Source organism: Gopherus evgoodei, chromosome 16 (genome assembly GCF_007399415.2).
Source record: "Gopherus evgoodei ecotype Sinaloan lineage chromosome 16, rGopEvg1_v1.p, whole genome shotgun sequence".
Lineage (NCBI taxonomy): Eukaryota > Metazoa > Chordata > Testudines > Testudinidae > Gopherus > Gopherus evgoodei.
In genome coordinates, this window is record NC_044337.1 from 7,319,567 (window position 1) to 7,346,754 (window position 27,188).

Consider the following 27,188-nt stretch of genomic DNA (forward strand, 5'->3'; position numbering starts at 1 on the left):
TTAAAGTTAAACACATGAAGTGCTTGGCTGAATCAGGGCCTAAGAAAGAAGATGATTGCTATCGTTTATGTATGGTTAACAAAAATAATTCCTGTTTGAACCAGTGATTTCTTAGGCTTCAGCGTGGTGCTGATTCTTCATAGCGAGCTTTGGAAAATGACCCACTCAGCTATGTTCTTCCCATGAAAGCAGGATCTCTGTTTCTTAGCAGTATGTCATGGATGCCTCATGGTATTTTGGGATGGGGCAGGGAATTAATTTTAAAGGTATTACCTCTGAGAAATCTGAGCCTGAAAGTCTGAACAGCAGCAGAAATTTAAATAAATAAATTCAGCATTAGTTTGGTAAAGTTGTCCTGCACCTGCATTGCTGCAGAAGCTCATTAGAAGCTATAATGGCCTTGATGGTGTTTTCATGGTTCTGGCCTAAAGCCAAACCCTGCCTGGGTTTTTCCTGAGATCCATCTTGCAGCTGGGCTGGTGAATGAAGTTGGTAAACCCGAACAGGGCTTTCTACCCAGATGGAGCATTCAAAGTCCAGAGCTAAACCTGTGCCTGGAGATCAGCTGGGTCCAGTAAGAAGGCAGGGGAAAGCATCAACTCTTCACAGATATACAGATACAAGGTTCCTCCCTGTCACGGTCAGGGTGCTCCCTTTCGGTGGCATCAGGGAGTTGGTAGATGGGCTAGAAGTTCATCGGGATGGCCTGACTTGCAGCAGCACACTGCCCATCGGCAGGGATCCCCAGTCCCTGTTTGGGGTGCACACCAGCAGTCTATGATGCTGGCACCTCAGGGTCTGGGGGCTGAGCAATGAAATAGTCTATGGCCTCAGCCTCCTGGCTGGGGCAAATAGCCAAAGTCTAGGGTTTAAGGCCTTCTGCATCTGGGCTGAGCAGCTACACAGTCTTTGACCCACAGCCTCCTGGCAGGGGCAGGCAACCAGAGTCTGGGGCTCTGGCCCTCTTGGCAGGGCAAGCAAATTATCTAACGCCCACAACCTCCTGGCTGGGGCAGGCAACAACCGCACCATCTCGGGATCAGGCCCCTTTGGGGGTGTGGGCCAAGCAACCAACAGTCACTGGCTCAGGTGTCTTGGCCTAAAGTTTCATGCCTGGCCAGTCACTGAATGTAAAGTGGGCTGGGGGACCCTGGCCCATCCTGCTCCACTGCGTCCCAGCCCAGGGCCCTAATGGTGGCAGGCGATCCCACCACAGGGTCAGCAGGGAAACGGGATTGCTACCTTGCATCCTGGCAGCACAACCGAACCAAAGTCTTGTTTTCCTGGACTGCTTCCTCCCAGTTTCTGCTGGTGCTGCTCCATCACTGCCTGGCTCTGGTTCACAGGCTTGCGGTTGGGTGACCCTCCTTCCGGTCTCTCCCTTGGGTCTTCCATCCCCATGGCAGTGAGTTGACTGGTCCTGGACCTTGCTGAGGGCTCAGCTCTCTGCTTGGGACGTCTGCCTCCTTCCATGATCTGTCACAACTGAGCGCAGGGCCCTACTTTTATACTTCCTGCCCCACCCCTGCACTTCCTGCGAGGGGGGTGGGAGGGGCTTAGCTGTGCCTCCCAGGGGAAGTTAACCCCCTCTGTACTGGAGGGAAGCCATTCTGCCGCACTGCACTAGAGTAAATGCACAAGTTATATGAGGAACAGCTGATTAGAGAAGTGTAATTTTAAACAGAAGGCATGAATGCCAGGAAATTTAAAATTAAGGTAATGATGTAATAAAATGATCACTAATGTGACATTTTGGGGATTGCAGAGTTGAGTGAAGATACCACAAGCCACTTTAGCTCAGCTTATCCCCATCCACAACTCATGGCACCCTTTCACCTGTCACACTGTACCTCTTCTCCATTACAAAAATGAACCACATACTAACCAACTTTGAATGAATACGTAACATGCCCCCACTATGGGCTGGTCTACACTGAGGGGGGGAAAGGAGAGGTGTTTCAAACTAAGATACTCAGCTTTAGCTACGCTATTTGCATAGCTGAAGTCAAAGTATCTTAGTTAGACTTATCTGGCTGTCCTCATGGCGGCAAGTCATCTGCCGTGGCGCTCCTCCTGCCGAGGTGGAGTACGGGCGTCGATTAGCGAATCGATTTATCGCGTCCAGATGAGACACGATAAATCGATTCTCGATACATCGAACACTAGCAGGTAGTGTAGACGTACCCTAAGTGTCACCAATATAACCATAGGTCAGTCTTCAGCTCACCCTCCTTTGGTGAGTCAGCCACACTAGCTTCTTACCTTTAACTGTCTATATGCAAGGCTTGGAATTGTCCCTCCCTCACCTTATTCCCATAAGGAAAGAAACTCCAGTGTTTACACACCTTAAGGCTTGTGTACAGGGGGAAATTGACTGGAGTAGCTATTGCAGAATAACCTATTCCACAATAGCTACTTCAGAATAGCTCCCCTTGTGAACATTCTATTCCAGTGTAAAAATTACTCCATTCCAGCATAGTCAGTATACTTTCAGAGCAGAGTAATTTTTCTGGACTAGATTTTAACTGAGTGTCTTCCACCTCCCGTTCACGATCACTCAAGCCCCCTCCCCTCCCATTCATGATTGCAAAACACCCCCTTGGCAAAACACAGCAATGGCTTGAATAGAAAGCATTTAGCTGTCTTCAAATGCAGCTTGGCAGCTGAAAACAAGAAGAGCTAGACAAGCCAGCAATTGCTCCCATAGACCACAGGCTGAGAACGATTGCTACATACCGCTCCACTGCAGAAACCTCCGGTCCATGCTGCCATGTCTACATTATGTGTAGGTCCTTGGAACGATATTCTGCCTAGTAAAATGTATGTCTTCAGTCCCTCCACGTACATCCAGTCAATTAACCCATGCCCTGTCATAGTATCCTTCCCCAAATCTGAACCTTAGATTCCAAAAATATGGGGTACCAGCATGAATTTCTCTAAGCTTAATTACCAGCTTAGATCTGTTAAGTTGCCACCACCCAAAAATATATAGTGTTTTGGGGCACTCTGGTCCCCCCAAAAACCTTTCCTGGGGACCCCAAGACCCAAATTCCTTGAGTCTCACAACAAAGGGGAATAAACCATTTCCCTTCCCCCTCCTCCCCTCCAGGTGTTCCTTCCCTGGGCTCCTGGAGAGAGATACAGATTCAAGCTCTGTGAATCTAAACAAAGGGATTCCCCCTTCTTTCTTTCTCCCAGATCTTTCCCGCCCTGGGTACACTAGGAGATCACCGTGATTCAAACTCCTTGAATCACAACACAGAGAAATCAGGTGGGTTTCTCCCCCTTTCTCTCCCCCCTCCCTTCTCCTTCCCTGTTAAGCACAGACTCAATTCCCTTGAGCCTCAACAAGGGGAAAAATCAGACAGGTCTTAAAAGCAAAACTTTTAATAAAAGAAAAAAGAATAAAGAAAATCACTGTAAATTCAAGATGGAATATTACAGGGTCTGTCAGCTTATAGACACTAGAAAGAAGCTTCCCCCCAGCAAAATACAATTTAAAATACTTCCAGCAAACTACACATTTGCAAATACAGAAACAATCAAAAGACTATAACCGCCTTTCTTACTAAATTACTCACTATAAAAGACGGTAGCAGGGAGATTGGCAAGAAAACTGGTTGCCTATCTAGTCCCTTCCAGGACCCAGAGAGAACAACGCCAAACCCAAAAACACAAACAAAGGCTTCCCTCCACCGAGATTTGAAAGTATCTTGTCTCCTGATTGGTCCCCTTGTCAGGTGTTTGTTTCCCTGTTTGTTAACCCTTTACAGGTAAAAGAGACATTAACCCTTAACTATCTGTTTATGACATGCCCACTCTTCAAAGATGGCACCACAATGCCAGAATCACTCCTCTGAAACAGGCGCTCCTGTTACCAGCTCCATATGCAACTAGCTCTCCAGGGAGAATTGATTTGAATCTACAGCGTATTTGTTTCCTTGCTAATAATTTCCCTATTAACTTCAGAATGTTCGCAGGTGGTTATAATAGCGTGTAGAGAGGGTGCTCAGGTTGGTGGGACACAGGGACAGAGCTAAGGGGGATGGTGATACCTGTTTCCAATTCCGTACCTCATATGCTTTGTGATTTGTCCCCCATCCTGCCATAGAAATAACCTGTGCCAAGCAGAATTTTTACCCCAAAAAGGGAGAAGATCCAGAGACTCCATCGAGTCTTGACTTCGCTATTGATTTTTACATGGAATGTGCTCAGATACCTAAGTGACGGACACCGTATAAACCTGTAGGAGATAGATAGATAAAGTGCTGCTGAATAACAGTTGCCTCATGCAAGTCTTTCCACTGACTTCTGATCTGGGAAATCAATGGGACTATTTCCATGAGTAAGTACACCTGAAAGTGAAGAGTGGTTGTAGAATTGGGCCCTAAAGGAACATACAAGCTACATCTCAACTTCCATTTTAACTAATTTTTTTGTCTCACAATTGCTTATCAAAAGGAGTGTCACAAAATAAAATGCTTTTCCGGGTGCCATTTTTCAGCTGCTTTTGAACTGCCTTTGGTTTTGTCTACTGTGCGACACTAAAGCAATTTTGCTCCATCCATAATCCTCTCTTGCTCTAGGTTACTAATGATGTTGTTGTTTTCACTAATGCTGCAGCCATATGGGAGTGGTTAATAGAGACCATGCACTGAAGGCAAGATGATAGGATTCCACATGCAGTCGGCATCCTAGCCTGGTATAGCAATTCTGTGCCAGGCTGCTCGAGGTCAGGAACTGCATCTGAGTGCCCCCTCTATTATGAAATGTTTAGTGGTTCTCAGGGTTCATGTTTCAGGCTTTCATCTCCAGGGCCCTGGGGTCAAATGCTACCATCACAAGGGTGAATGCACATCGTTAATGTTGGAAAGCGCTTGGAAGCTGAAAATGCTGTTAAGAGCGGTAGGAACAAGGAGTATGAAAATCTCAGTTTTCTCTTCAAAAGACGTTTACTCATATTCCTAATCTGTCACTCCTATTGCTTATTTATTTGTGTTGCCATAGCACGTAGGAGTCCTGCCCGTGGACCCAGACCCCATTGTGCTAGGTGTTCTGCACACACACAGCAGAAGTACGGTTCCTGTCCCACAGATCTTACAATGTGACTATAAGATAAGACAGATGGAGACTGTCTCACTTTCCTTCTGTTCTCCCAGTCTGTCACACAGTGGGGTCCTGGTTTATGACTAGGGTTCCTAGGCCTTACGGTAATACAAATAAATCATTATTATAATGGTGATAGCTAGGCTGGCAATGTGTCAAGCGTGGAAGAGGTTACAAATATCTAATCCTCTACTTGAAGCAAAGCCGTTTCAGACGGAGAGGAGAAGGCTGACATCTCAGAATACTTACCGGGCATGATGGCGATCTCAGTGACACTGGTTTTAGATCAGTGTCACTGCATTGACTCTGATAAAGTCATACCTGTACTCCTGATTTGAAGGTGGTAGGAAGCCCAGTTACTTAAAGGGACACTGTCAGGTTAACTTAATGTTGACATCTAGGAGATGGTAAGACAAGGCTTTAAGTAAGTAGCTTCTATGACCAGTAACAATATTTCCATGTTTTTTTGCACATTCCAAAGCAAACAATTATGCATTGGTATGTAAACGTCCTCTTACAGTGTGTGCAGCCCAAGTGTTGCAATATTGCATATGAGAACCAGAAAGTCGGTGGACAGTAAACAAAAGCAAAACTAACTAGCCTGTTGTTACTGGGGGGAAAGTGGATCCTTTTTTAAAATTCACTTTTAATGTTCAAAAGTATTAGCAGTAACTTGAGTAAAGGAATTTTGTTTTTTTATTTTAGAGATATGGGGCCAAATTCTCAGTGTCAATCAGCATTGCCCCACTGGCTTTGATGGATCTATGCTGATTTATACTGGCTGATTTGTCACTTTCACTCTTTACTTTGCACACAAGAGGCAAGATGTTAAAATCCAAGCTAACATCTGCACAAGCATCTCATTGCTGCATTTCCCATTCATCCGACAGGTACGTTGGAGAGCTGATTTCCGATTCGGAGGCAGATGTACGTGAAGAGGACTCCTATCTCTTTGACCTTGATAACAAGGTAGTGTGTTCAAGGGACTCCCTGGCAAAACAAAAGCCAGCGCTTGCTACTCTAAAGAGCTAAAAGAAAATTTGTCCTCATCTTGCTGGGCAGAGCAGTCCGAGATCTTGGGAGAGGGGAAGCACTTCTCACCTTATCTATTCATGGCTAAGTAAAGCGTGGACTGTGTGGCTCAGGGGATTGGTAATGGGGTACAAAGCCTGACTGAGTTAGGTCTGCAGTTTGAATGCAGCTCAGGTCGATAGTCATTGCAAGTTATTCCCATCTGATGGCTCTGTGAATTAAATTGGTGTCTCCGTCTGATGTCTAATGTCCAAGTACCTCTGTAGCAAAGCCCATCCCCAGCTGGCACTAATCAGCGCCCATGTTGGCAGCCTTACTAAAGAGCTCACCGATGAATGAGCTGATAGACTGAAATACTAGCTCACCAGTAAAGGACCTTTCAGGTTCGGCTTCTGGTACCCTGGCAGGGCAGTGCGGGGAAGCTTGCGCTGCTGGGTGTGCTGCATCTGGCCCGAGAAGGACTGGTGTCCCTCGAGCCATCAGCTCATTCCTTTCTCAGAGACTTTAAACTCACTTTTAAAAGTCTGAGCAGAAGCTTTATGCGAAACTGTCCTTGGCAAGAACAAATGTACAGAAAGGTGATGCTGATGACTTTCTGTGGGGAGCTGCAAACCAGCTTCCATCCTGCTTCCGTATTGGTTCGACAGTTAAAGATTAAAAAGAGGCTTTGCCTTTAAGAAAGGGAGAGGCCTCTCCAACCACTAAAGAAGGATCCAGTGAGGAGTCATGTAGCCAGTGCTCTGAAATCAGAAGAGTAGAAGGACCAGCCTCTCTCATAAACCTCACTAAATGCTCAGGGTCAGTCTGTTCATCCATGGATTAGCTAGTAGGCTGCATCCTCCTCCTCCAAAGATTAACCAGGCCATCATCTCCACATTGCACCTTCTCTCCATCAACCTAGATTGAGGCATTTCAACATGGCTGCCAACCTACATCGGTCCTGTGTTTCTTCAGCATGCTCTGCCGATAAGGCTGACTGGGCCTAGGATTGAAAATACACTGTAGGGAATAGGCAGATTGATAAGCGATAGATCAGAAACCCGTCATTCATCCTGGCTTCCCTTTTGGATAAATAACCAAGAAATGATGCTAGCACCAGGGAATTGCCAGGAGTTCTGTACGGGGAAATTATGCTAATTTCTCATGGTATTATGGGAGTCTGACCTCTTCTCCCATAGTTCCTCTGAGCTCCCAGATGGCCTTTCAGAATCTCCCAGAAGCCATTGCTTCAGGAAGCTGTGTTAGGAATTCTGGAATAAGGGTGCTCAGTGGCCAGTACAACTGCACCAACATTGAACATTGCAGGTCTGTGCTACAGACTGCTGCCGTGAAAGCTGTGTCAGGAGGTGTGATTCCTGACCGACGTCGCTGATCAAGGAGAAGCCCAGCGGAGACATAGTTCTACTGGCAAGACTGCTTTTACCAGCCCAGCTTGTTTTGTTTGTGGGACAAAGTGCATCTTTGCCGGTCTAGCTGCCTCTGTGGCAGGAGTGCTTTGCTGGTGTAGCATACCCGTGTCTCTATACTGATAACGCCCTCCTAGTAAAGACATAGCTTTACACCAGCGCTGCCCAATTTAATTCTCTCGCGTAGACAAGGCCTGAAAGATTTATGCATAAACTTGGGAGCATCCTAGATACTTGCCTTGGCAGAGCTCTTACATACAGACATGAATGTAGGGAGGTCACTGAAGCCAGCAGGCCAAGGCCACGTAACCACTTATATTGGAAGATTTTGTCTCTAGCATGATCACAGTATTTAACCAGCAGCCAGTACAGACCTTTCATAATGTAGCATGTGCCGATCATCCCCTTCCCATGAGGAACCAGCTCTGGCAAATTCTGCCCTCGCTGGAAACTTGGCACAGCTTCATTGGGTTGACCAACCAGTGAGGAATGGTGAAAGCATGGCTCAGCATTTCGGGCTCTGAGACTGGAATGCAGAAAGCCCTGCAGTAGAGGGGATCTTCTCTTTGGGGTGCTCCTTGTGCCTCCCCCTTACTGCTTCTCTCCAGAGCCCCTCTAGGCTACTCCTGTGTCATGCAGAGGGAAGGCAGTACTTGTACAGCAAAGCCAAGCCCTCGATAATGGCAGGGGCCAAGCAGGCGCCCCCCAGAGTAATTCTAGCCTCTGCCATGTCGAGGAGTGAGAGATCATACCTGGGAATCAAATCTGGGTCTTCCTGGAGAAGTGCAGAGTGCTGAGCACACAGCTCTGGAGTGGCCTGCTTGCTGCACTCCCAACCGCGGCTGTTCAGCAACTGGAGAGCGAGAGTGGATTCAGCTCCCTTGTGTGGTTGTGTAAAGCGCTGTGGGATTGACCATCAGGATAGTCCAACCACACCATTTAGAGGCTTCTTGAGAGGACAAGGAGAAGCCCCCTGGTTGTACGTTGCTGATCCAGGGAAAAACAGGATTCTCTCAGTAGAAATGTCAGGCAGCAGAAAAGAAGCCTAGCTGATCTGTTGGGTCAGGGAGCAGCATTTCCTCTTTGCTAGGGCTACGTTTGAGGAGCTAACCAATCACTGGGCTGAGATGTGAGACAGCAGATCCATTGTAAATCGGCAGTGGTAGACAAATAAATTATAATGGGGTAACCATAACCACTAGGATCATAGTGAAGGTAATAGCTGGTGCAAACTCATGTGGCGCTGGGGAAAATCGTTAGTGGAAATGCCTGGAAAAAGTGAATCAGGAGTACCAGCAGGATGGTCAGATAACATATGGTGGCTTTATAACCTGGAGTGCTGCTGCTGCCGCCGATTCATGGAGGCCTGACAATCTCTGGGCATCAGAGCGAGTTTATGTGCAAGAGTAGGACAGACCCCATTGAGTACTCTTAGTGCTACAATGGCTGAGGCTGCACTGAAAACATGGCACTAACAGAGTGAGGAGAGAGACAGTCACCACTGTCTTGAGCATCGTTATCAGAAAGGCCAGTTTTAGCGTTGTGGAAACGAGCCACAATGGCTTCCCCTTCTCCCCCCAGAAATGGAGGGAGGACATGAGTCTGCACATCAGGATGGCGGTCAAGTAATCGGTAATGACTGGAGTTGAGATAGGAACATTTTTTAAGAGAAGCTAAATTGGAAAGGGGCCTGTGGAACAGATTCTCTGGTTTACCAGACTTGGATGGAATTGTCCTAGAAAGTATTATGCAGGACCGATCCCTATGGTATATTAGCTATCTGCAAGGTGGGGCAGGAGAGAGCAGATTAGGACCTAGTGCTTTAGATATGTTCATCACCTAACTTCTGAGATTTGGTCAATGAAGAGGCGTCAGGATACACAGTGAAACGGTACATCTTGTTTATCTTCACCAGCAGCAGCAGTATCGAAGATGCATAAAGGTTGAAGGCTGGGTACCTTAGGTTCTTATTCCGACAGAATCTGAGCACCTCACAGTCTTTAACATCTTTATCCTCACCACAACCCTGTGAGGTAGGAAAGTGCAGTTAGCCGCTCTGTGCCTCAGTTCCCCAGCTGTAAAATGGATACAAGCGACTTGCCCAGGATCATGCAGGAAGTCTGCGGCGGTTCTGGGATTTGAATCGAACCAATTTGTGGGCTAAATCTCTAACCACGGGACCATCCTTCCTCTCCGTTTAGGTAGCCATTGCGAGCTTTGATGGAGAATCTGTGGATTAATCCTAGATTGAGCCTTTTGGCAGCCACATGTAGTCCCGTTTTCAGAAAGCTAATGTAAAGTTACTAACCGGGAGGAGGAGGGTGGAGCTGTCTCTCCAGGAATGTCAGGGAAGTGGAATTGTGTGGGATTTCACTTCATCATCTGTGTGTGGAATAACAGCCCCCAACTGGGAGTAATCAATCAGAGAAAGAAACCTGTCAGCCAAAACCAGCCAAGGGAGAGCAGACTGCAGTCAGGTGAAGGCAGGAAACAGAAGGCAAGGCTCTGCTATTCGCTGAGTGATTGGAAAATATGTCCAAAATGGCATTACCTGTTTTCAACCACCAGTAACTCAGAAGAGAATGATCGGGAATGCTTGTGGATCAATGTTCTAACGGGTAAAGCACAAGATGGGGCATTAGTTGGTGTCTGCTACAGACCAAATCACACTAGGGAACAGGAAGACCAGCTCCTTATGCACCTTATCTATAATGTAGAGGAAAGGGAAAGCTGTGTGATCATAGGGAACTTCAGTTTGAGTGGCAGATGCTGGAGGGGTCATGCTGGCAGTACTGAAACATCCTTGAAATTTCTAAATATTGTAGGTGACAATTTCCTAACTCAAAAATTGTTGAAACTAATACAAGGGAATTCTATATTAGACCTTGTCTTGATAGATGGAGCAGAACTGATCACTGAATGAAAAATTAAGGCTAGCTTAGGTATGAGTGATCATGTGCAAACAGAGTAAAATTCAGACCAGTGATATATATTACGCTTGGTGCTTTAAAAGTGCCAGTTTCGCAAAACTGAAACCAGTTTATGAGCCAAATTAGCTGTGAGGAAATAATAGAGTTAGCAATAATAATGCCAAAAAGGCAAAGGTGTTCAAAAAATATTTCTATTCTGTGTTTGGGGAAAAAACAGATGATGTCATCCTATGATAACACATTTTTCATTACAATAGTACCTCAGGAGGATGTTAAACAGCAATACTAAAGTTAGACACTTCTAAATCAGCAGGTCCAGAAGACATTCAACCTAGAGTTTTAAAAGACTTGGTGGAGGAGTTCACTGGACTGTTAATGTTGATTTTTTATAAGTCTTGAATGCTGAGTAAGTCCCAGAAGACTGGAAGAAAGCTCATGTTGTGCCAGGATTTAAAAAGGGTAAATGGGATGGCTCAGGTAATTATAAATAGGGCTAAGGTTATGTCACAGAAATCATGGATTCCGTGAGTTCCAGAGACCTCCATGACATTTTTTGCTTCATCCCATAGCAGCAGGGTTGGAGCTGTCAGCTGGTGGGGGCTCTGGCGTTCTAGGCCACGGCGAGCGGTAGGGGACCCTCACAGCTCTCAGATGGACCCCGCCCCCCTTCCCCTCCCACAGCAATGCTCCGGATCTCATACCCTCCTCAGGCCCATTTTGTCAAAGTCAGGGACAGGTCACAGGCTTCTGTGAATTTTTGTTTATTGCCCTGACTTTTATTAAAAATAACTGTGATAAAATCTTAACCTTAATTATAAGCCTGTCAGCCTGACATCGAACCTGAGCTTGATAATGGAGTCTGATATGCGACCCAATAAAGTCAATTAATAAAATCAATAAACACGGGTTTATAGAAGATAGATGCTGTCAGACTAACTTGATTTTTTTTTTTGTTGAGATCACAAGTTTAGCTGATAAAGGTAATAGAGTTGATGTAGTATACTTAGACTCCTATAAAGTGTTTGACTTGGTACCGCATGACACTTTAATCTAAAAATCTAGAACAGTATATAATTAACACGGCACCTGTTAAATGGATTAAAAGCTGACTAATGGTTAGATCTCAAAATGTCATTGTAAATGGGGAATCATCATTCAGGAGGTGTGTTTCTAGTAAGGTCCTGCGAGGTTCGGTTCTTGGCCCGATGCTATTTAACATTTTTATCAATGACCCAGAAGAAAAAACAAAAAGATCGTGGATAAAGTTTGAAGATGACACACGAATTAAGGGAGTGCTAAATAATGAAAAGGACAGGCCACTAATGCAGAGTAATCTGGATTGCTTGGTAAACTGGGCACAAGCAAAAAATATGGCATTTTAATATGGTTAACTGTAAATGTATCCATCTAGGAACAAAGAATGTAAGCCATGCTTACTGGATGGGGGACTCTATCTTGGGAAGCAGTGACTCTGAAAAAGATTTGGGGGTTGTGGTGGATAACCAGCTGAACATGAGCTCCCAGTGTGATGCTGTGGCCAAAAACACATGCGATCCTGGGATGCATAAACAGGGGACTTGTGAGTAGGAGCAGAGCGGTTATTTTGCCTCTGTGTTTGGCACTGGTGCAACTGCTACTGAAATACCGTGTCCAGTTCTGGGGTCTACAATTCAGGAAGGATGTTGATAAATTGGAGTGGGTTCAGAGGAGAGCCAGGAGAATGATTAAAAGATTAGAAACCATAGTAATAGCTCAAGGAGATCAATTTATTCAGCTTAGCTTAACAAAGAGAAGATTCATTGATTACAGTCAATAAGTGTGTCAGTGGGGAACAAATACTTAATGATAACAGTCTAGCAGCGAAAGGTATAACCTGACTCAATGGCTTGGAGTTGAAGCTAGACAAATTCAAACAGGAAATAAAGTGGAAATTTTTACCCGTGAGAGTAATTGCCCATTGGAACAATTTGCCAAGGGTCATGGCAGATTCTCCCTCATTGATGGTTTTTAAATCAAGATTGGATTTTTTTTCTAAAAGACGCTCTAGGAATTATTTTGGGGAAGTTCTGTGGCCCATGTTATACAGGGGTCAGACAAGATGATTGCAATGGATACTTCTGGCCTTGAAATCTATGGAAGAAGAGGCTGTTAAGTCCTACCCAGCCAGGCAACTGCCTTGCAAAGCTCAGCATCCCTGGAGAATGGCTGAGTTTGAGTTTGCCCTGTAGCACAAAGGAGCAGTAGGGGCATTATTTTAGTTATCTTTGTTTGTCACTCCAGGCTGTGTGCACTGTGGTTTATTTAGCATGCTGGGTCCTACGTGCACATCCTGTTCAGTGTTTGAAAAAAGCAAACATTTGTTTGATAGCCCCACCTCTCTGCCAATTCAGTGCTCTTGGGCAGGATGTCCTATAGTGGATGTTGTCTGGGCTTCCCCTTTTAAAAGCACAGCCATCGTCTTGCTGTCCTAGGGAAATGCAGAGAAATGCACATTCTCTTGGGATCTTTGGGAAAGATGAGATTGGGTTTTATCAGTTGCAGCCTCTTGCTAGTGAAAGTTGCCTGCTTTAACTGTAACATGGGACTCTCCTTTAGAACCTTTCATGTGAAGATCTCAAGCACATAGCAAACATTAATGAATTACGCTCCCCTTTGACCTAGGTGATATCACCCCATTTAATATATGGGGAAGTGGAAGGCTAGTCCACGTACATTCGAAAGCTACGTGGGGTTAGTTAATATGTTTCAGACAATGATTTTCTAGTGCGTCCTGGCCCGGAACGATTAAGGGACTTGCCAAAAGACGCCCAGCTGGTCTGTGGCAGAGCTGAGACTAGAACCCTGGTCTTGTGACTCCCAGTGATGTGTCCCCCCCACAAGTCCGTCCTTCACCCCATTACTGAGCTACATTTTAGTTCAGTTCTCGGGGGTGTTGGAAATTACTTTGCGTGTCACAAGCACAGGACCAGCTCCCGCTGCCCTTCCTTATGCAGGTTGTCCCACTGCAGTCAACAATGACCGTGTCCATGAGGAAGAACTTGCATAAGAGTGGCAGGATCAGGCCCACATCTCAAGTCTCACTGTGTGATCCATTCCCTCAACCTCCCCCTTCCTATGTTGCTTTCTCTATGTTAAAAGAGGAAGGGCAAACAACCCCCAGGCCTCTTTGCTGTTCACATTGGTTCTCCCTGGCTCCTCACATGACTCCTTAATTAGAGCCTCGTTTTGTCAACACACAATGAGGTTGACAGGCTTGATGCACCTGCGAACCGCCAGGCACGTACCCTGCTCCTACATATCATGCAAAACCAGAAAAGACTCATTCACAGAATCACAGCTGAAGAAGCTGACCCTTTCCACCGCAGTGACCAGCTTTCAGGGTTAAACCCTCTATGAAATCCTAGTGTGGTGGGTTTTATTGTCCTGTTGCTGCAAACAGCTCAGGCACCTTCTCTGAAGCCCTCTGATCAAGTTCTCATTGCTCTCTGTTCACTGTGGAATGAGCGACATGTTCCTCACTATACCCTAAGGCGGACATTCTGCAACCTTTCTATCCAACAGACTCTTTCCCCGGCCTGACTCAACACCCCAGCCTGAACTAGATACCATTAAAATTGCAAAGCCTGCTGAATTTTAAAAACTAGCAGGCTGCTCAGTGTAAACCAAGTGTGTATCTTTTTCACATCTTCAGATGTCTTCTTCTGGGGCTCCTGTATCAGTTGGCTGGTAGAATTCTGGCACAGCTGATTCATTAAGGATTGTGAGGTGCTTGCCCAGAAGGGAATGTGAGCTCCACTAATGGATCCTTTTGCTTTTGGCTTGCGTGTGACTGAAATTAGCTTCTGTAATTAAAGCCTGCAGCTTGCACAGTCATTCTTCGCTGGAATAAAAAGCCCTGAGGGAGTCTCTTATTTTCAAGGAAAACAAAATATTACTGTTACTGCTGTGAGGGCATACATCCAAAGGGAGAATGTATGTGTTCTCTCTTTCACTGTAGTCTGCAGGAAGTAGTGTGTTTGCTGTAAGCTCCTGCTTTGTGCTTCTCAGCTGTCATGTTCAATTAGCAGGGCAGGAGAGATGCTATTTCCTGAATCCACTGGCCTTTTACCCACCAGGTGTTTGTTCGCATGTAACAGAAGTACCACTGTAGCAGATTGGTGCCTTAGCAGAGCAGGTTGTGGAGAGCAGATCATCCAGCTCAGCTCCACATGTGGCTTCTCAGGAGTGTTTCGAACAGCCTCCAGGCGTGCAGGCCAAGTGCTTTCTGAAGAGACGTGTATTTTGTAATGCTTAATGGTTTGGCCTTTTAAGTCTTCAAGTAGGAGGCTCCGAGACTCCAGGATTTTGAAAGATCTTGAAATTCCCTTGTGTGTGAACTGTGAAGTGACCTGTATCTCAGTTGCTTTTAAATAACACCACCTAATGCAACATTTACTGTTTCTCCCTCTAGGATGGAGAGGTGTACTGCATAGATGCTCGTTTCTATGGCAACATCAGCCGCTTTATAAACCATCTCTGTGAGCCAAACCTCACCCCTGTGCGAGTGTTCATGTCGCACCAGGACCTGCGCTTTCCCAGGATCGCCTTCTTCAGCACCAGGCAGATTGAAGCCGGCGAGGAAATCGGGTATGTGCTACCCACAGGGTCTGCCTTTCCCCTGGGAATTGTCCTTGTGCTCATGTTCCACATTTTGTGGGGTTTCTGGGGCATTCTGAATCTAGGAGCTAGGCTAGAGATGACTCTTTCCAAAGCGATACATCTGCCCAGTCTGAAGCTGTGTAAGCGAACATTTGGAGTGCTGCTTGGGTTCCTAAGAGTGGGAAATTCCATGGTTAGGGAAGGGATAGTGACCTACTGGTTAGTGCAATGGTCTGGTACTTGGGAGACCTGGGTCCTATTCCTGGCTCTGCCAGTGGCCTTCTGGGTTACTTTGGACAAGTTGCCGTGCCTCAGTTTCCCCATTGTTAACTAGGACATAAACAATGCTCACCTCCTTTGTAAAGTGCTGTGAGCTCCATTGATGAAAAGCACTTCTATCAGAGCTAGAGATTCTTATTGATGTCGGTCAGTTGCAGGCTAAGGGTAAGCAAGCCTCATGCCTTACGGGATACAGGGATTGGTGCAGGAGTTGGGAAGGAATTTTCCCTCCTGTGCATATCCTTGCCCCGCTGATGAGGTGCATTCTGGGTTTGTCTTTCCCTTAATGCTTCCAGGGATCTCAAAGTACTTTGCAAACATGTAATGAATTTCTTTTCCTGCCCCGCCCCCCCTTGTGAAGTGAAGTCAGGAAGCGTCTCTATTCACCGCTGGTCAGATGGAAATGCAGCAGGATAGGTCTTCTGTTGCCTCATAGAGTGCAGAGTGGGTGTGCCACTCCACTAGATCAGAAACGTGGAGTCTCATGCTTGCTTTGCCCAGTGTAAATGACAACACAAGGTGCCAGGCAGTGAATAATCAGCCCCAGAGAGCACAGTGCTCCCTTTACTCTCACTCTGTGTAACCCTATCAAGTTAGAGGGAGTTGCATGAAATGTAACGGTTTTGATACTGTCTCGCATGACCTTCTCATAAACAAACTGGGGAAATACCACCTAGATGGAGCTACTATAAGGGCTGGTCTATACTAGGCGGGGTATTGATCTAAGATACGCAACTTCAGCTACACGAAGTCGAAGTATCTTACTTCGACTTACCTGGCCGTCCTCACAGTGCCAAGTCCACTGCCACAGCTCCCCGTTGGCTCTGCTTACTCCTCCTGCCGAGGTGGAGTACAGGTGCCGATTTGCGGATTGATTTACCGCGTCTAGACAAGACACGCTAAATTGATCCCCGATAGCTCGATTACTACCCGCCGATCTGGCGGGTAGTATAGACGTACCCTGAGGTGGGTTCAAAACTGGGTGGGCAATCACTCGTTCGCAGAGAGTAGTTATCAGTGGATCACAGTCAAGCTGGAAGGGCGTGTTGAGTGGGGTCCTGCAGAGATCAGTTCTGAGTCTGGTTCTGTTCAGTGTCTTCATCAGTGGTTTAGATAATGGCATACAGAGCACACTTACAAAGTTTGCGGATGATACCAAGCTGCGAGGGGTTGCAAGTGCTTGAAGGAAAGGATTAAAATTCAAAATGATGTGGACAAATTGGAGAAATGGTCTGAAGTCAATAGGATGAAATTCCATAAGGAGAAATGCAAAGGACTCCACTTAGGAAGGAACAATCAGTTGCACACATACAAAATGGGAAATGACTGCCTAGGAAGGAGCACTGCGGATCTGGGATCATAGTGGATCACAAGCTAAATATGAATCAACAGTGTAACTGTTGCAAAAAAAGCAAACATCATTCTGGGATGTATTAGCAGGAGTGTTGTAAGCAAGACACTAGAAGTAATTCTTCCACTCTACTCCACACTGATTAGGCCACAGCTGGAGTATTGTGTCCCGTTCTGGGTGCCACATTTCGGGAAGGAAGTGGACCAATTGGAGAGAGTCCAAAGAAGAGCAACAAAAATTATTGAAAGTCTAAAAAACAAGACTATGAGGGAAGATTGAAAATATTGGATTTGTGTAGTCTGGAGAAGAGGAGCAGGGACATAACAGTTTTCAAGTACATAAAAGGTTTTTAAAAGGAGGAGGGAGATACATTGTTCTCCTTAACCTCTGAGGCTAGGAAAAGAAGCAATGGACTTAAATTGCAGCAAGGACAGTTTATGTTGGACATTAGGAAAAACTTCCTAACTGTCAGGGTGGTTAAGCACTGGAATAAATTACCTAGGGAGGTTATGGAATGTCTGTCACTGGAGGTTTTTAAGAGCAGGTTAGACAAACACCTGTCAGGGATGGTCTAGATAATACTTAGTCCTGCCAGGAGTGCAGGGGACTGGACTGGATGACCTCTCGAGGTCCCTTCCAGTCCTACAGTTCTATGATTCTATGTGAATCAAGGCCGAATCCTGTCCTCAAGTGACCCTGACAACGTCACAGTGAGCCAGTGATAGAACCCGGCTACTCAGATTCCCTGTCTTTTGCTGTAACCACTAGACCATCCTTCCTCTGTGGCATCTAATGTTAGCATTTGCTGGGATAGCCTGTGAGAGCTTATCTGCCTGGTTCCCAAGAACTCAGCTCTACTCCAAACTCATCCCTGAGGTTTCTTTCTTGGCACACAGTCAAACAACCCTTGAGCTGATCCGGCTCCAGAGTGAGGGGCACGTACAGGGTGTACAACACATCCAAAGTTACACAGCATATCTCCTCCTTCCACACCGATACACGTGTCCTTGCAGTTCCTATACATAGCACTGCATGTTTTGGGACTGGCTTGGTTACTCTGCAGGACCCAGTCCCTGTGCAGCATGCTCTGTCCATGTTCGACTTTACTCCTTACCTCATCTTTATGCTCCTGACTTCTCTTGTCCGTTGTATCTTGTCATTAGTAAATGGTTCCCTAGATTTTCCCTCTTATTGTCGCTAACTGAGACCTTGTCCTTTAGCTCACTGATCCATTACTTACCTTAGCACAGACATTTCATTTTTAGCCTGTTCATTACCTCCCCAATCCTGTCTTGCAAGAAATGAGGCGACCTGCATGTTTAATTTCTCACGTCAAGTCAGGCCTACAGCCATTATCCAAGGCAGGGATAGAGGACATGGTGGCCCAATGACAGCTGCTCTGTTCTTGTTCCTTACGGTCAAGAGTCACACAATGTAAAACCCTGCTACTGAATCCTAGGAGGAGGCCAGTATACAGGCTAATGGTATCCTCCAACATGCAACCGACACTGGGATTGCAGAGAGTAGTAACTATTGCTAAGCAAAATACCAGTAGGTCCAGTGGGTTCACTATGGCAACAGTGCTCTAAATTTGACCAGCTGTACAGTTCAGAGGCCACCCTCTTTGGAAATGGCCAGGAATGTGATCTGGGTGCTTGGCCATAGAAACACGTGGGAAGTCCCCAAAGAGCTGACGTTTTCTTTAAAGTGAGATTCAGAAGCGAAGCTGGGTGAAGAGGTTGCCTTGGCACCGAGAGAGGGGCTGAATTCAGAGGTGAGGCAAAAATTATCGCATACGCAGCACATCCGGGATGAATTGATCTGAAAACAGGCAGGACAAAGTAACTAACTGTGTAAATGAAAATCAGTGTAAATCACGTCAGCTTTGTATTCTGAAGGGATCAGATTGAGCCCCTGGCAGAGCAAGTGCAGTTCCTGTTGAAGTGAGTGGCCTCGATCTGGACTCACACTGATTTTGTCACTGTTACACCATTGACCTCAGTGGAGTTACTTATGCTGGTGACAATCCGGAGTGACATTGGAATGGGGCCCAGTGGAAGCTGCCCCTGTTCACACTGTGGCCCAGAAGCACTGGGAATTGTGTAGGCATAAGTTAAGGGGGTGGGGGGGCTGCTTTCTTTTGTGTCCTCCCTGTTACTTGTTCTTCTGGCTTCACCCCCGTTCAGTCCCTCCATTGTTTCACACGCCCAGCAAGGGGCAGAGGCACACCAGTTACCATGCTTTGCCATGCCTGTGTGTTTCCTGACTGTGGCCATGGAAGTGGCATCTCCAGTCTCTGTATTGAAAGGATAAGGAAATGCAGGAGGCTATTTTTCCTGTCTGGTGCAGAGCACCCAGCTCATCTAGGAGCCAGGACCTAGGGCTGATGCCAAACTGGTGCTACTTGCACTGGCAATTTTTGCCATTGCTGCTGATGTGCTTGTAGATCCCAGACCAGGAAGCTCACTGGACCAAACGGCCTGTTGTCTGCTTTCAGCCTGATCTGGGCAGCGTTTTGGTTCCCGAGCTCAGAGCTGGGTTTGAAATAGCAGACTCTGATTCATTGATTCGATTCCTCAGGTGTCTTCTTTGACTTACAAATCTCTGCAGTGACTGACACTAATACAGCTCACCATTGTACAGACATCTCTGCTTTGCCGAGTGAGTGCCTGAAGGGACTGAGCTGGATTCCAGCCCCCACACGGTCCCTTTACTGCTCTCCGGCAGCGTAGAGGAGCTGCAGTGGTCCCCAGGGGAATTCCCAGGATGCAGGGGCAGCATACAGCCCTGTGCCAGACTACAGCAGGGCATCAGCTCCCATTACAAACGAGCTTCGTTACCGGGTTTTTGAGAGCCGTTCCCTATGGTGTCTCGCGTCTCTCAGCTGTGGGAAGGTGAATGTATAGTGATTAACAATAGAAAATTGCAGCCTCTGTGGCTGAGACTTTATCGCTGCACAGATGGACAGGCAAGACTGCAGACATGTATGTTGTGTTGTTCACCTCTATGGATGGCTTCTAGCCATCACTTAGGATGCGTCAGGCTCTTTGCCTGTGGGATCTGGGTGGCTCGGGGCCATGGTTACAGGGTAAGGAGCCTTCTGCACAGAAGTGTCCCCATTCACATCCATCCCAGGGTAGCAGTGACTGCAGTCCGTTCTCGTCCAATGCCTGCTTGATAGACCTGTGAGCTGAGCTGGTGGGGCTCAGTAAGTTCCTAGAGATCGGGTAACGATGTCACAAACGTTTCGGCACAATTTGCGCAGCGTTCTTGCCCTGCTGCTTTAGTTTCTCCGCGTGACGGTTCCTAGTAACGATACAGTAAGAGGTGGGAGGAGCTGCAGGGAGATGGGTTTCCCCGAGGCAACTCCAGCTCTATTGTACCATCGTCATGACTGCCGATGAGATGTCCTTCGAGGCAGCAGTGAGGAAGCAGTTTAGGAAGCACCAAAGCCAGAGAGGGCTCCAGTGCCAGGGAAGGGGGGACATGGCAAAGGAAAAGGGAAATGTTGTTCCCCACATAACCATGGCCCTAGTAAGTTTATAGCTGCACCGTGGATAGTGTCCGTACTGGTTTCTTTAGAGAGTCCCACCCCTGCTGTGCAGGGACCAGCCCAGGGGGTGGGAAGGGAGATCACAGCTCTCTTCTTACCCCCCAGCCAGATAGAATAACCCACAGGAGCCGAAGTGTTGAATTCCCCATCATGATGTCCCCTGGGCCATCTAGTCCTCCCAGGCTTGTCATGTTCGTGGCTGGGGAGCATTTTTACGTGCTGTCCGTTCCCCTCTTGAGGCTTGCATAGACCTCCTGCCAACCTCTGTGGGAGAGGGAGCTGAGTGGTTTGGCAGTGGGACACCTTCCGTCTGGCCCCGCCGGGCACTCCTACGGAGGCATTGCCATCACTGTGCAGTACACCAGCTGGGTGAATGTCATTGGTGGGGCTCTGTCCAGCTGGAGCACTCCCATCACTGGTCGCACCGAATGGTCCCCTCTTGGCAGCTTCAGCAGGGATGCTAATGACCGAGACTGAATCAACCCCTGACTAGGAGATGTGGTTCTGCCAAGTCCAGATTGAGACATATTGACCAAGGCTGGTGTGGGAGGGGAATCTCGACCTGCTGCTGTTACTGTACCATTTCTGGGATGTCACAAAGGGTTTTAGCCTCTAGGGGGCACCTTTCCCCTGGGCCAAAGGGGCTCTGCCCCCGCATGGAGTGGAGAAGGCACTCACCCTCCTGGCCCATTTCATCCTTTGCTTCCAAGCGCCAGACAGCAGCCCATTAGAAGGGATCGGCTCTGTACACACAGATTCCATCAGAGCCCGTGGTGTGTGGGGGGGAAATGGGGCGCACAGAACTCTGAGCAGTGGGGGAGATAGACTGCAATGGAGGGGAAAAGGGAAATGGGGGCACCCAGAGCCCCTGCCATGCAGGAGGAGAGTGAGGGTGGGACCCTGGAATGGGGGAGACGGACACACAACTGGTGGAGGGAAGATTCAGGGAACTTGGTATGGGAAAGGGGGGTACACAGAGCTCCTTCCACGTAATCCCCTCCATGGAGGGCATGGGGGAAATGGGAATGGGGTGCACATGGCTGCTGGTGTGTGGGACAGAGTGGGAGACCCTGGTATGGCAGAAGGGGAATGAAGGGCGCACACACCCCTGGCAGGGGTGAGCCTGAGGGAAGCTGTGGGTCCCTACAAAAGAAATGGGAGAGTGGCACCCAGGAACTTTGATGGGGGAGGGATGGAAAGGGACAGGGAACCCCTGGGGTGGGCAGTGAGTTCAGCCTGCACAACCTATGAAGTGTATGAACCCCTGCTGTGCAACCTTTTTTGTTTAGCTCTTCTCTGCTTCCCTAAAGTATTTGTTTGCATGCGCACACAGATCCCTCCTGTTGTGTTCCAGTGACCAAATGTCCCTCGCTGCTTTTCTCTTCCAGCTTTGACTATGGAGACCGATTCTGGGACATCAAAGGCAAATACTTCAGCTGTCAGTGCGGTTCACCCAAGTGCAAACACTCGAGCACAGCCCTGGCCCAACGGCAAGCGAGCACATCCTCCCAGGAGGCCCAGGAGAACGGACTCCCCGACACCAGCTCTGCCGTGGCAGCCGGCCCCTTTTGAGGACTCGCTCCCGGGAGCCTGAACTGTTTTAACTCGATAGATTCACATACTGTTTGAAATTTCCATTGAAAGAGAAAACACATTCAAGGAAAGCCAAGGGGTTCGTGACATCTAGGGATGTGCCACCGACTGTTACTTGAGGAATAAGTGAAAGCAAATCCAGACTCCATGTTGTCGTTTTCCTCCCTCTCCACCCCTGGAAAGCTGCGGGTTTTACAGTGAGTGTGAAGGGACGGCTGTCTCAGTTTTTCCATGCAAGATTCCTCGCATCCATCTCTTAATGTGCTAAGTATTGCCAGAGCCAAGGGAAGAGTTTATCCCTCCTCTTCAGAACGCTGGTATTGATTGAATGGAACCGTCATGCCAAGTCATCTCCAGTTCTCTTACAATAAACTTTGAATACTTGCTGGAACTTGCTTTTTAAAGGAGTGCAGGGAGGAATGGTTCTGACATTGGTTTACTTGACGCAGCTTTGTGGGGCAGGTCTTTTAAACCACAAATTTCTCCCTCACCTGGCAGGACATTACGGTGTGGTCTTTCCTGGCCCAGTTGCTGGGAGCTAGAGGTTCTTTGCTTCTAACAGATGCCTGTCGGTTACCAAATCTGCCGATCTGTTATTTTTTTTCCTAAAGAAAAATGGAAAAGAATCCTTCATTTCCCCCCGCATCCCTGTCTCTGTTCCAAGCCTGCCAGAGATTCTCTCCCCACCACCCCTGCTCCATACCAAGCTTTCTCCGTTAAAAAGCTCTCACCTCTGCCCTTTGGGCATGTTATTGTCTCAGTGTTGGTTGCACCAGTGGAAAGATTTGCCTCTCCTGCTGCGTTAGCAACCTTAGAGAAGGATGGGGATTGTACCAGACACTAACTTCTGAAAGAATCAGTTTGCTTTTTTAAAACAAAACAAAGTGGTCCGTATACTATAAAGAAGCGTTGACGTATTTCTCAAGAGGATGCTTCAGGCTGGGCAAGCATCAGATAGGACACATCCCAGAGAGAGGAGATACCATTGTCACCAGCTCATTCCCTCCCTTTTCTCAACTCTGGGCACCTCCAATTTAATTTTTAAGCCACACACTATGAAGTTGAAATGAACAGATTTATTTTTTACCATTATTAAAACATTTGGGACAAAGCATTAAAAAAAAAAAAAACCCAACAAAAAAACCCACCCACCCACACAACAACGAAAAGAAACCACAAAACAAAAACGGTGCTGATTCTGGTGTGATTTTTACTCACCACGTGAATATAAACTATCAATTGTATAAAAAGAACAAAGTGATTTTAGTATAAAATGCAGGAAAAAACACAAAACCTTTTTTAAATTGTTAGTATTGTAGTGTGAATAAATTTGCCATCGCCTTTTGTGTGATGGCTCAGCAGGTCATTATCTTAATTTTTTTTTTGCATATATCTTTAAATACTGTAATTAGTGCAGTAACAGGATTTTTTTTGTGCATCTCTTCTAAAACATTCATAATGCCATCATGTTTATTATTATTATTATTATTATTATTTTCTGTTAATGTTTTTGACAATTTTAAAGGAGCAGTCTTTTGGCTCTGGTCATTTTCTTGTTCTGTTTTCAATGAAATCAATAAAAAAAAGTGCTTTAAAATGAATTTGGCTCTTTCATCAGTGTTGCCAACTCTGATGATTGCATGACAAGTATTGTGAGGTACGGGGTTTTTTAATTTAAATCCCAGCTCCAGGAGTCATGTGATTAGATAGCAATCTGAGTTTTGGGGGGAGAGGGGTTTCTTGTGGGGGGGGGGGGTTAGGCAAATTTCTGGCCCTCATGGTTGCACAGAAAAGCTAGAAAATGTGTATTCTAAAAGCTCAGAAAGCAAAATGAAAATCCCCCACATCTAGTAGTAGTGTAAATATTGTGCTTTTAAGTCACTCAGGATATTTTGGGGCAGCGGCCTTCATGATTTTTCAGTGGTTGAGGTTGGCAATGCTGTTTTGAGGTGATCTTCCCCCAACTGCCTCTGCAGAATAGGTCAGCAGCAAGGCAGCCTTCCAAAAATAGGCTTCTATCATGAGCCAATTGCTGTGCCCACTGAAGAGCCCCATAGACTTCCATGGGCCTCTGTCCAGGAGCAGTAGTCTGCCCGTAGAGATTGCAATGCAGGACTGCGGGCCCTGGCCATGCAAACCCACCATTCCTGAGATCTAGTTGCCTGTCCTAGGAAAAAAACTAATGAGATCACCCCCCGCCCCCCTCTCCCTCCAAAAAATCTCACCCAGCATGGAGATGCCAGTTTCTTACCAGCTTTGCTTGGGACACCTGTGAATCCCCCCTGAGCATTGTTCACATGGGTGAGAGAATTGCATGAATGGGTTTCCACTGCTGGCAGGAGCTGAGTGATCTGGAGATGCAGGGTTCCCAAGGGACCTCTTTTACAGTGCAGATAAAAAGGACCTGCGGATGGAAATAAAAAATGGACTTTCTGCCCCCAGTAGCTTATTTATGTATGAAGAAGGCCTGAAAGGTTTTCTTCCCGTCCCCCACTTTTGTAAGGGGGCAGGGGGGATGTGGTTCTGCCTCTGGGGGTGGGGGTAGTTTAAGTTTAGAATGATTGGGAATGTGATGTCTGGGCTTCCCTGGTTTTCCTGGAGGACTCCTTGGAGGACTCAGAGACGTGGACTGGGCGCTTTCTCAGTCCGGCAGTACCGGCTTGGTGAGGGTGGGGAAGCCCTCAGCAAGGGAGCTCTGCATCCCGTGACTTGAGTTAAATTGGGGTTGACCAAATTTAGAACAGTCTGAACAATAATTACCCCTGGCTCAAACACAGTTCTCTCGTCTCCACTCCGACTCCTGCTCGTTCCCCCAGTGGCCCATCAAGGCTGAATTTCAATTGTGAGTAATCAAAATAGGGGGGGAAACCCTTCTTGGACACACACCTAAATGAGTTTCTCTTTCCAAGGTTCCCTGTCAGAGTTGGCCTCTGAAGCTCCTCGGCGATAGCCACAGCAGTGCCTGGTCCAGAGCCCACTCATGTCATTGCCAGGCTGTCCGGTGACTTCAACAGGCTTTGAATCAGGTCCAGAGAGTGGAGCAGCAGCAGCTATGGTCAAACCACAGGCTTGCTTTTGAGGCTGCTTACTCTGTATTAAACACAGCCTGTGCTAGCTGCAGCTTGGGAGAGAGGAATGAGTGGTTAAGGTGATAATGGGTTCTTCCTGCCAAATCTCTGAGTCTGAGCTCAGGCTACAGAAATTGCTCCCGAGGCTCTGGAGGGAACAGGTGATGGGGTCCTTCCCCACAAGGTCGCTTGGGCTTCGACTCTGCCGATGCGTGAGGGCAAGAAACACGTCATAAAATACACAGTGATTAGGCATGATCATGGGGATCTGTCACCATAAATCTGCCTTTTAAGAAAAAATAATAAACTCATGGAGTCATTTACAGGCTTATAAAAATAATGGGAAACAGTAGTAAAAGTTGGGCTCGACTCCAGCTGAGGAGATAAGGGGAGGCCAGTGTTTCAGTGGCATTCTGCCTCAGCCACATAGCTTGAAATGGCGGTTCACCTTGTCTCCCCCTTCGAGGGAAGCGTCCTGTGAATCCCACCTCTGGCCTCTACCCCCTTCCCCCTTAGTTCAAGGCTCGCTTTGTCTCATAGCCACCAATCTTTGGGATGAGGATTGGACTGGCCTCCCTCCAAAGCCCCCTCCTGGCACATTTCTATTGATCACAACATTTAGCACTTGTTTAGCCCTGTTCGTTTCAGAGGTGCTGTCCTGCAATGCCCTTGTCAGGAAGGCATGGAAAGATGGCCCAGCAGAAGCACTCCAGGGGAAGTGACATTCCCAGAGTTACACGGTAAATCAGTAGCAGAGCGAGGCTTAGAAGCTCCTAGTCCTATGTACAGACCACTAGGCCACACTGCCACAAAGCCATTTGCTCTTCTTTTCCTGGAGTCAGCCAGCTTCCCTCCAACAGGCTTTCAGCTTCTGCTGGCCCAAGTGTGAGATACCAGGAAATACATTTGGCCTAGTCCTACCTCAAGGCCTTTCACATTAAGGAGGTGACCCAAGTGCATGAGAGCAAACTGGTTCTGCTGAGTGCTCTCTCTCTCCTAGCACTGCGAGGGAAGGAGAAGCATGTGCACGCGAGTGGCGGTAGCTGCTTGTCACACTGGTATATGCTTCCACCACTGGACAAAGGACAGAGGCCTGGTCTACATGCTGCAAAGTTAGGTCGACACAAGTCACCTTGCATCAACCTATGGGCATTGTAGTCAGGTGGAGTGGCCTCCCTCCAGACTTGAGAGTGAGGGACCACGACACTTCTCTTGATGGGTGGGGCCAAACCTGCCCCGCCCCCTGCCAGAAGTACTGGGGCGGGGTAGGACGTATAAAGGGAAGGCCCTCAGCTCAGTTGAGTGGGAGCTAGGGAAGTAGACAGATGTCTCTGGCCTGCTGCAGAATTTGAGCTGAACTGTGCCCTGCACCCAGCAGAGACGGAGCCTGGAGGGGCATTACCCAGATAGATCTCCACAGAACACCCCAGAATGACAGAGGACCCTTGGCCTACGGAACCCCCCTGCCCAGACTGTGGTGGGAAGTAGCCCAGGGAACCAGACTTTAGTCTGGTTTTGTTGCCAGAACAGGGGTCCATGGGTTTCGGTCAGGGCCGGCGCTACCATTTAGGCAGTCTAGGCAATCGCCTAGTGCGCCAGAAGAATTAGTGGGCGCTGTTTTGCCGGAGGGGGCGGCAGGCGGCTCCAGTGGAGCTGCCGCAGTGGTGCCTGCGGAGGGTCTGCTGGTCCGCGGCTCTGGTGGAGCTGTCACAGTCATGCCTGCGGACAGTCGGCTCCTCGCACGGCTCTGGTGGACCGCCCACAGGCACCACTGCGGCAGCTCCACCGGAGCTGCGGGACCAGCGCGCGGGGCAGCGAAATTGCCATGCGCCTAGGGCAATCAAACCCCTAGCGCCGATCCTGGTTTCGGTAGGATCCCTGCTGACCCAGTGGTGGAACTGTTTGCTGCTGTTAGGGCCCTGGGCTGGGACCTGGTGGAGCAGGGTGGGCCTGGGTCCCCCAGCTGCCAACCCCCACCCCTGGAGTGGCAGCCTAGGCCAGAAGGCCTGTGCATCACTTGTGTCTTGCCCCAGCCAGGAGACAGTGGGCCCAGATTGTGTGTTTGCAGGCTGTCTTAGCCGGAAGGCTTTGGCAAAAGCCCAGCTCTGCCCTGCCTAGAAGGCCAGAGCTTCCCCTATAGAATGGGTGGTGGGTGGCATCCCCCCCTTTTGGGGGGCTGGCTCCTGGCTCTGCCCCTTCTCCCCACACCACCTGCTGGGCTGGAACCCTGAG

At 47.7% G+C, this 27,188-nt stretch overlaps 1 protein-coding gene across 6 annotated transcripts in view; it reads left to right on the forward strand.

Moving 5' to 3' along the window:
- The window catches only part of EHMT1 (euchromatic histone lysine methyltransferase 1), a 174,533-nt gene extending 151,488 nt beyond the window's left edge, over window positions 1-23,045 (forward strand). For 5 of the 6 annotated variants that reach the window (XM_030535179.1, XM_030535181.1, XM_030535180.1 and 2 more), the window contains 3 exons: window positions 5,997-6,075; window positions 14,925-15,100; window positions 21,684-23,045. In XM_030535179.1, the coding sequence (XP_030391039.1) occupies window positions 5,997-6,075; window positions 14,925-15,100; window positions 21,684-21,867 (439 nt within the window). In that variant the 3' untranslated portion in view covers window positions 21,868-23,045. The other variant, XM_030535182.1, reaches the window with a different exon arrangement.
- The last annotated feature ends 4,143 nt before the right edge of the window (window positions 23,046-27,188 follow it).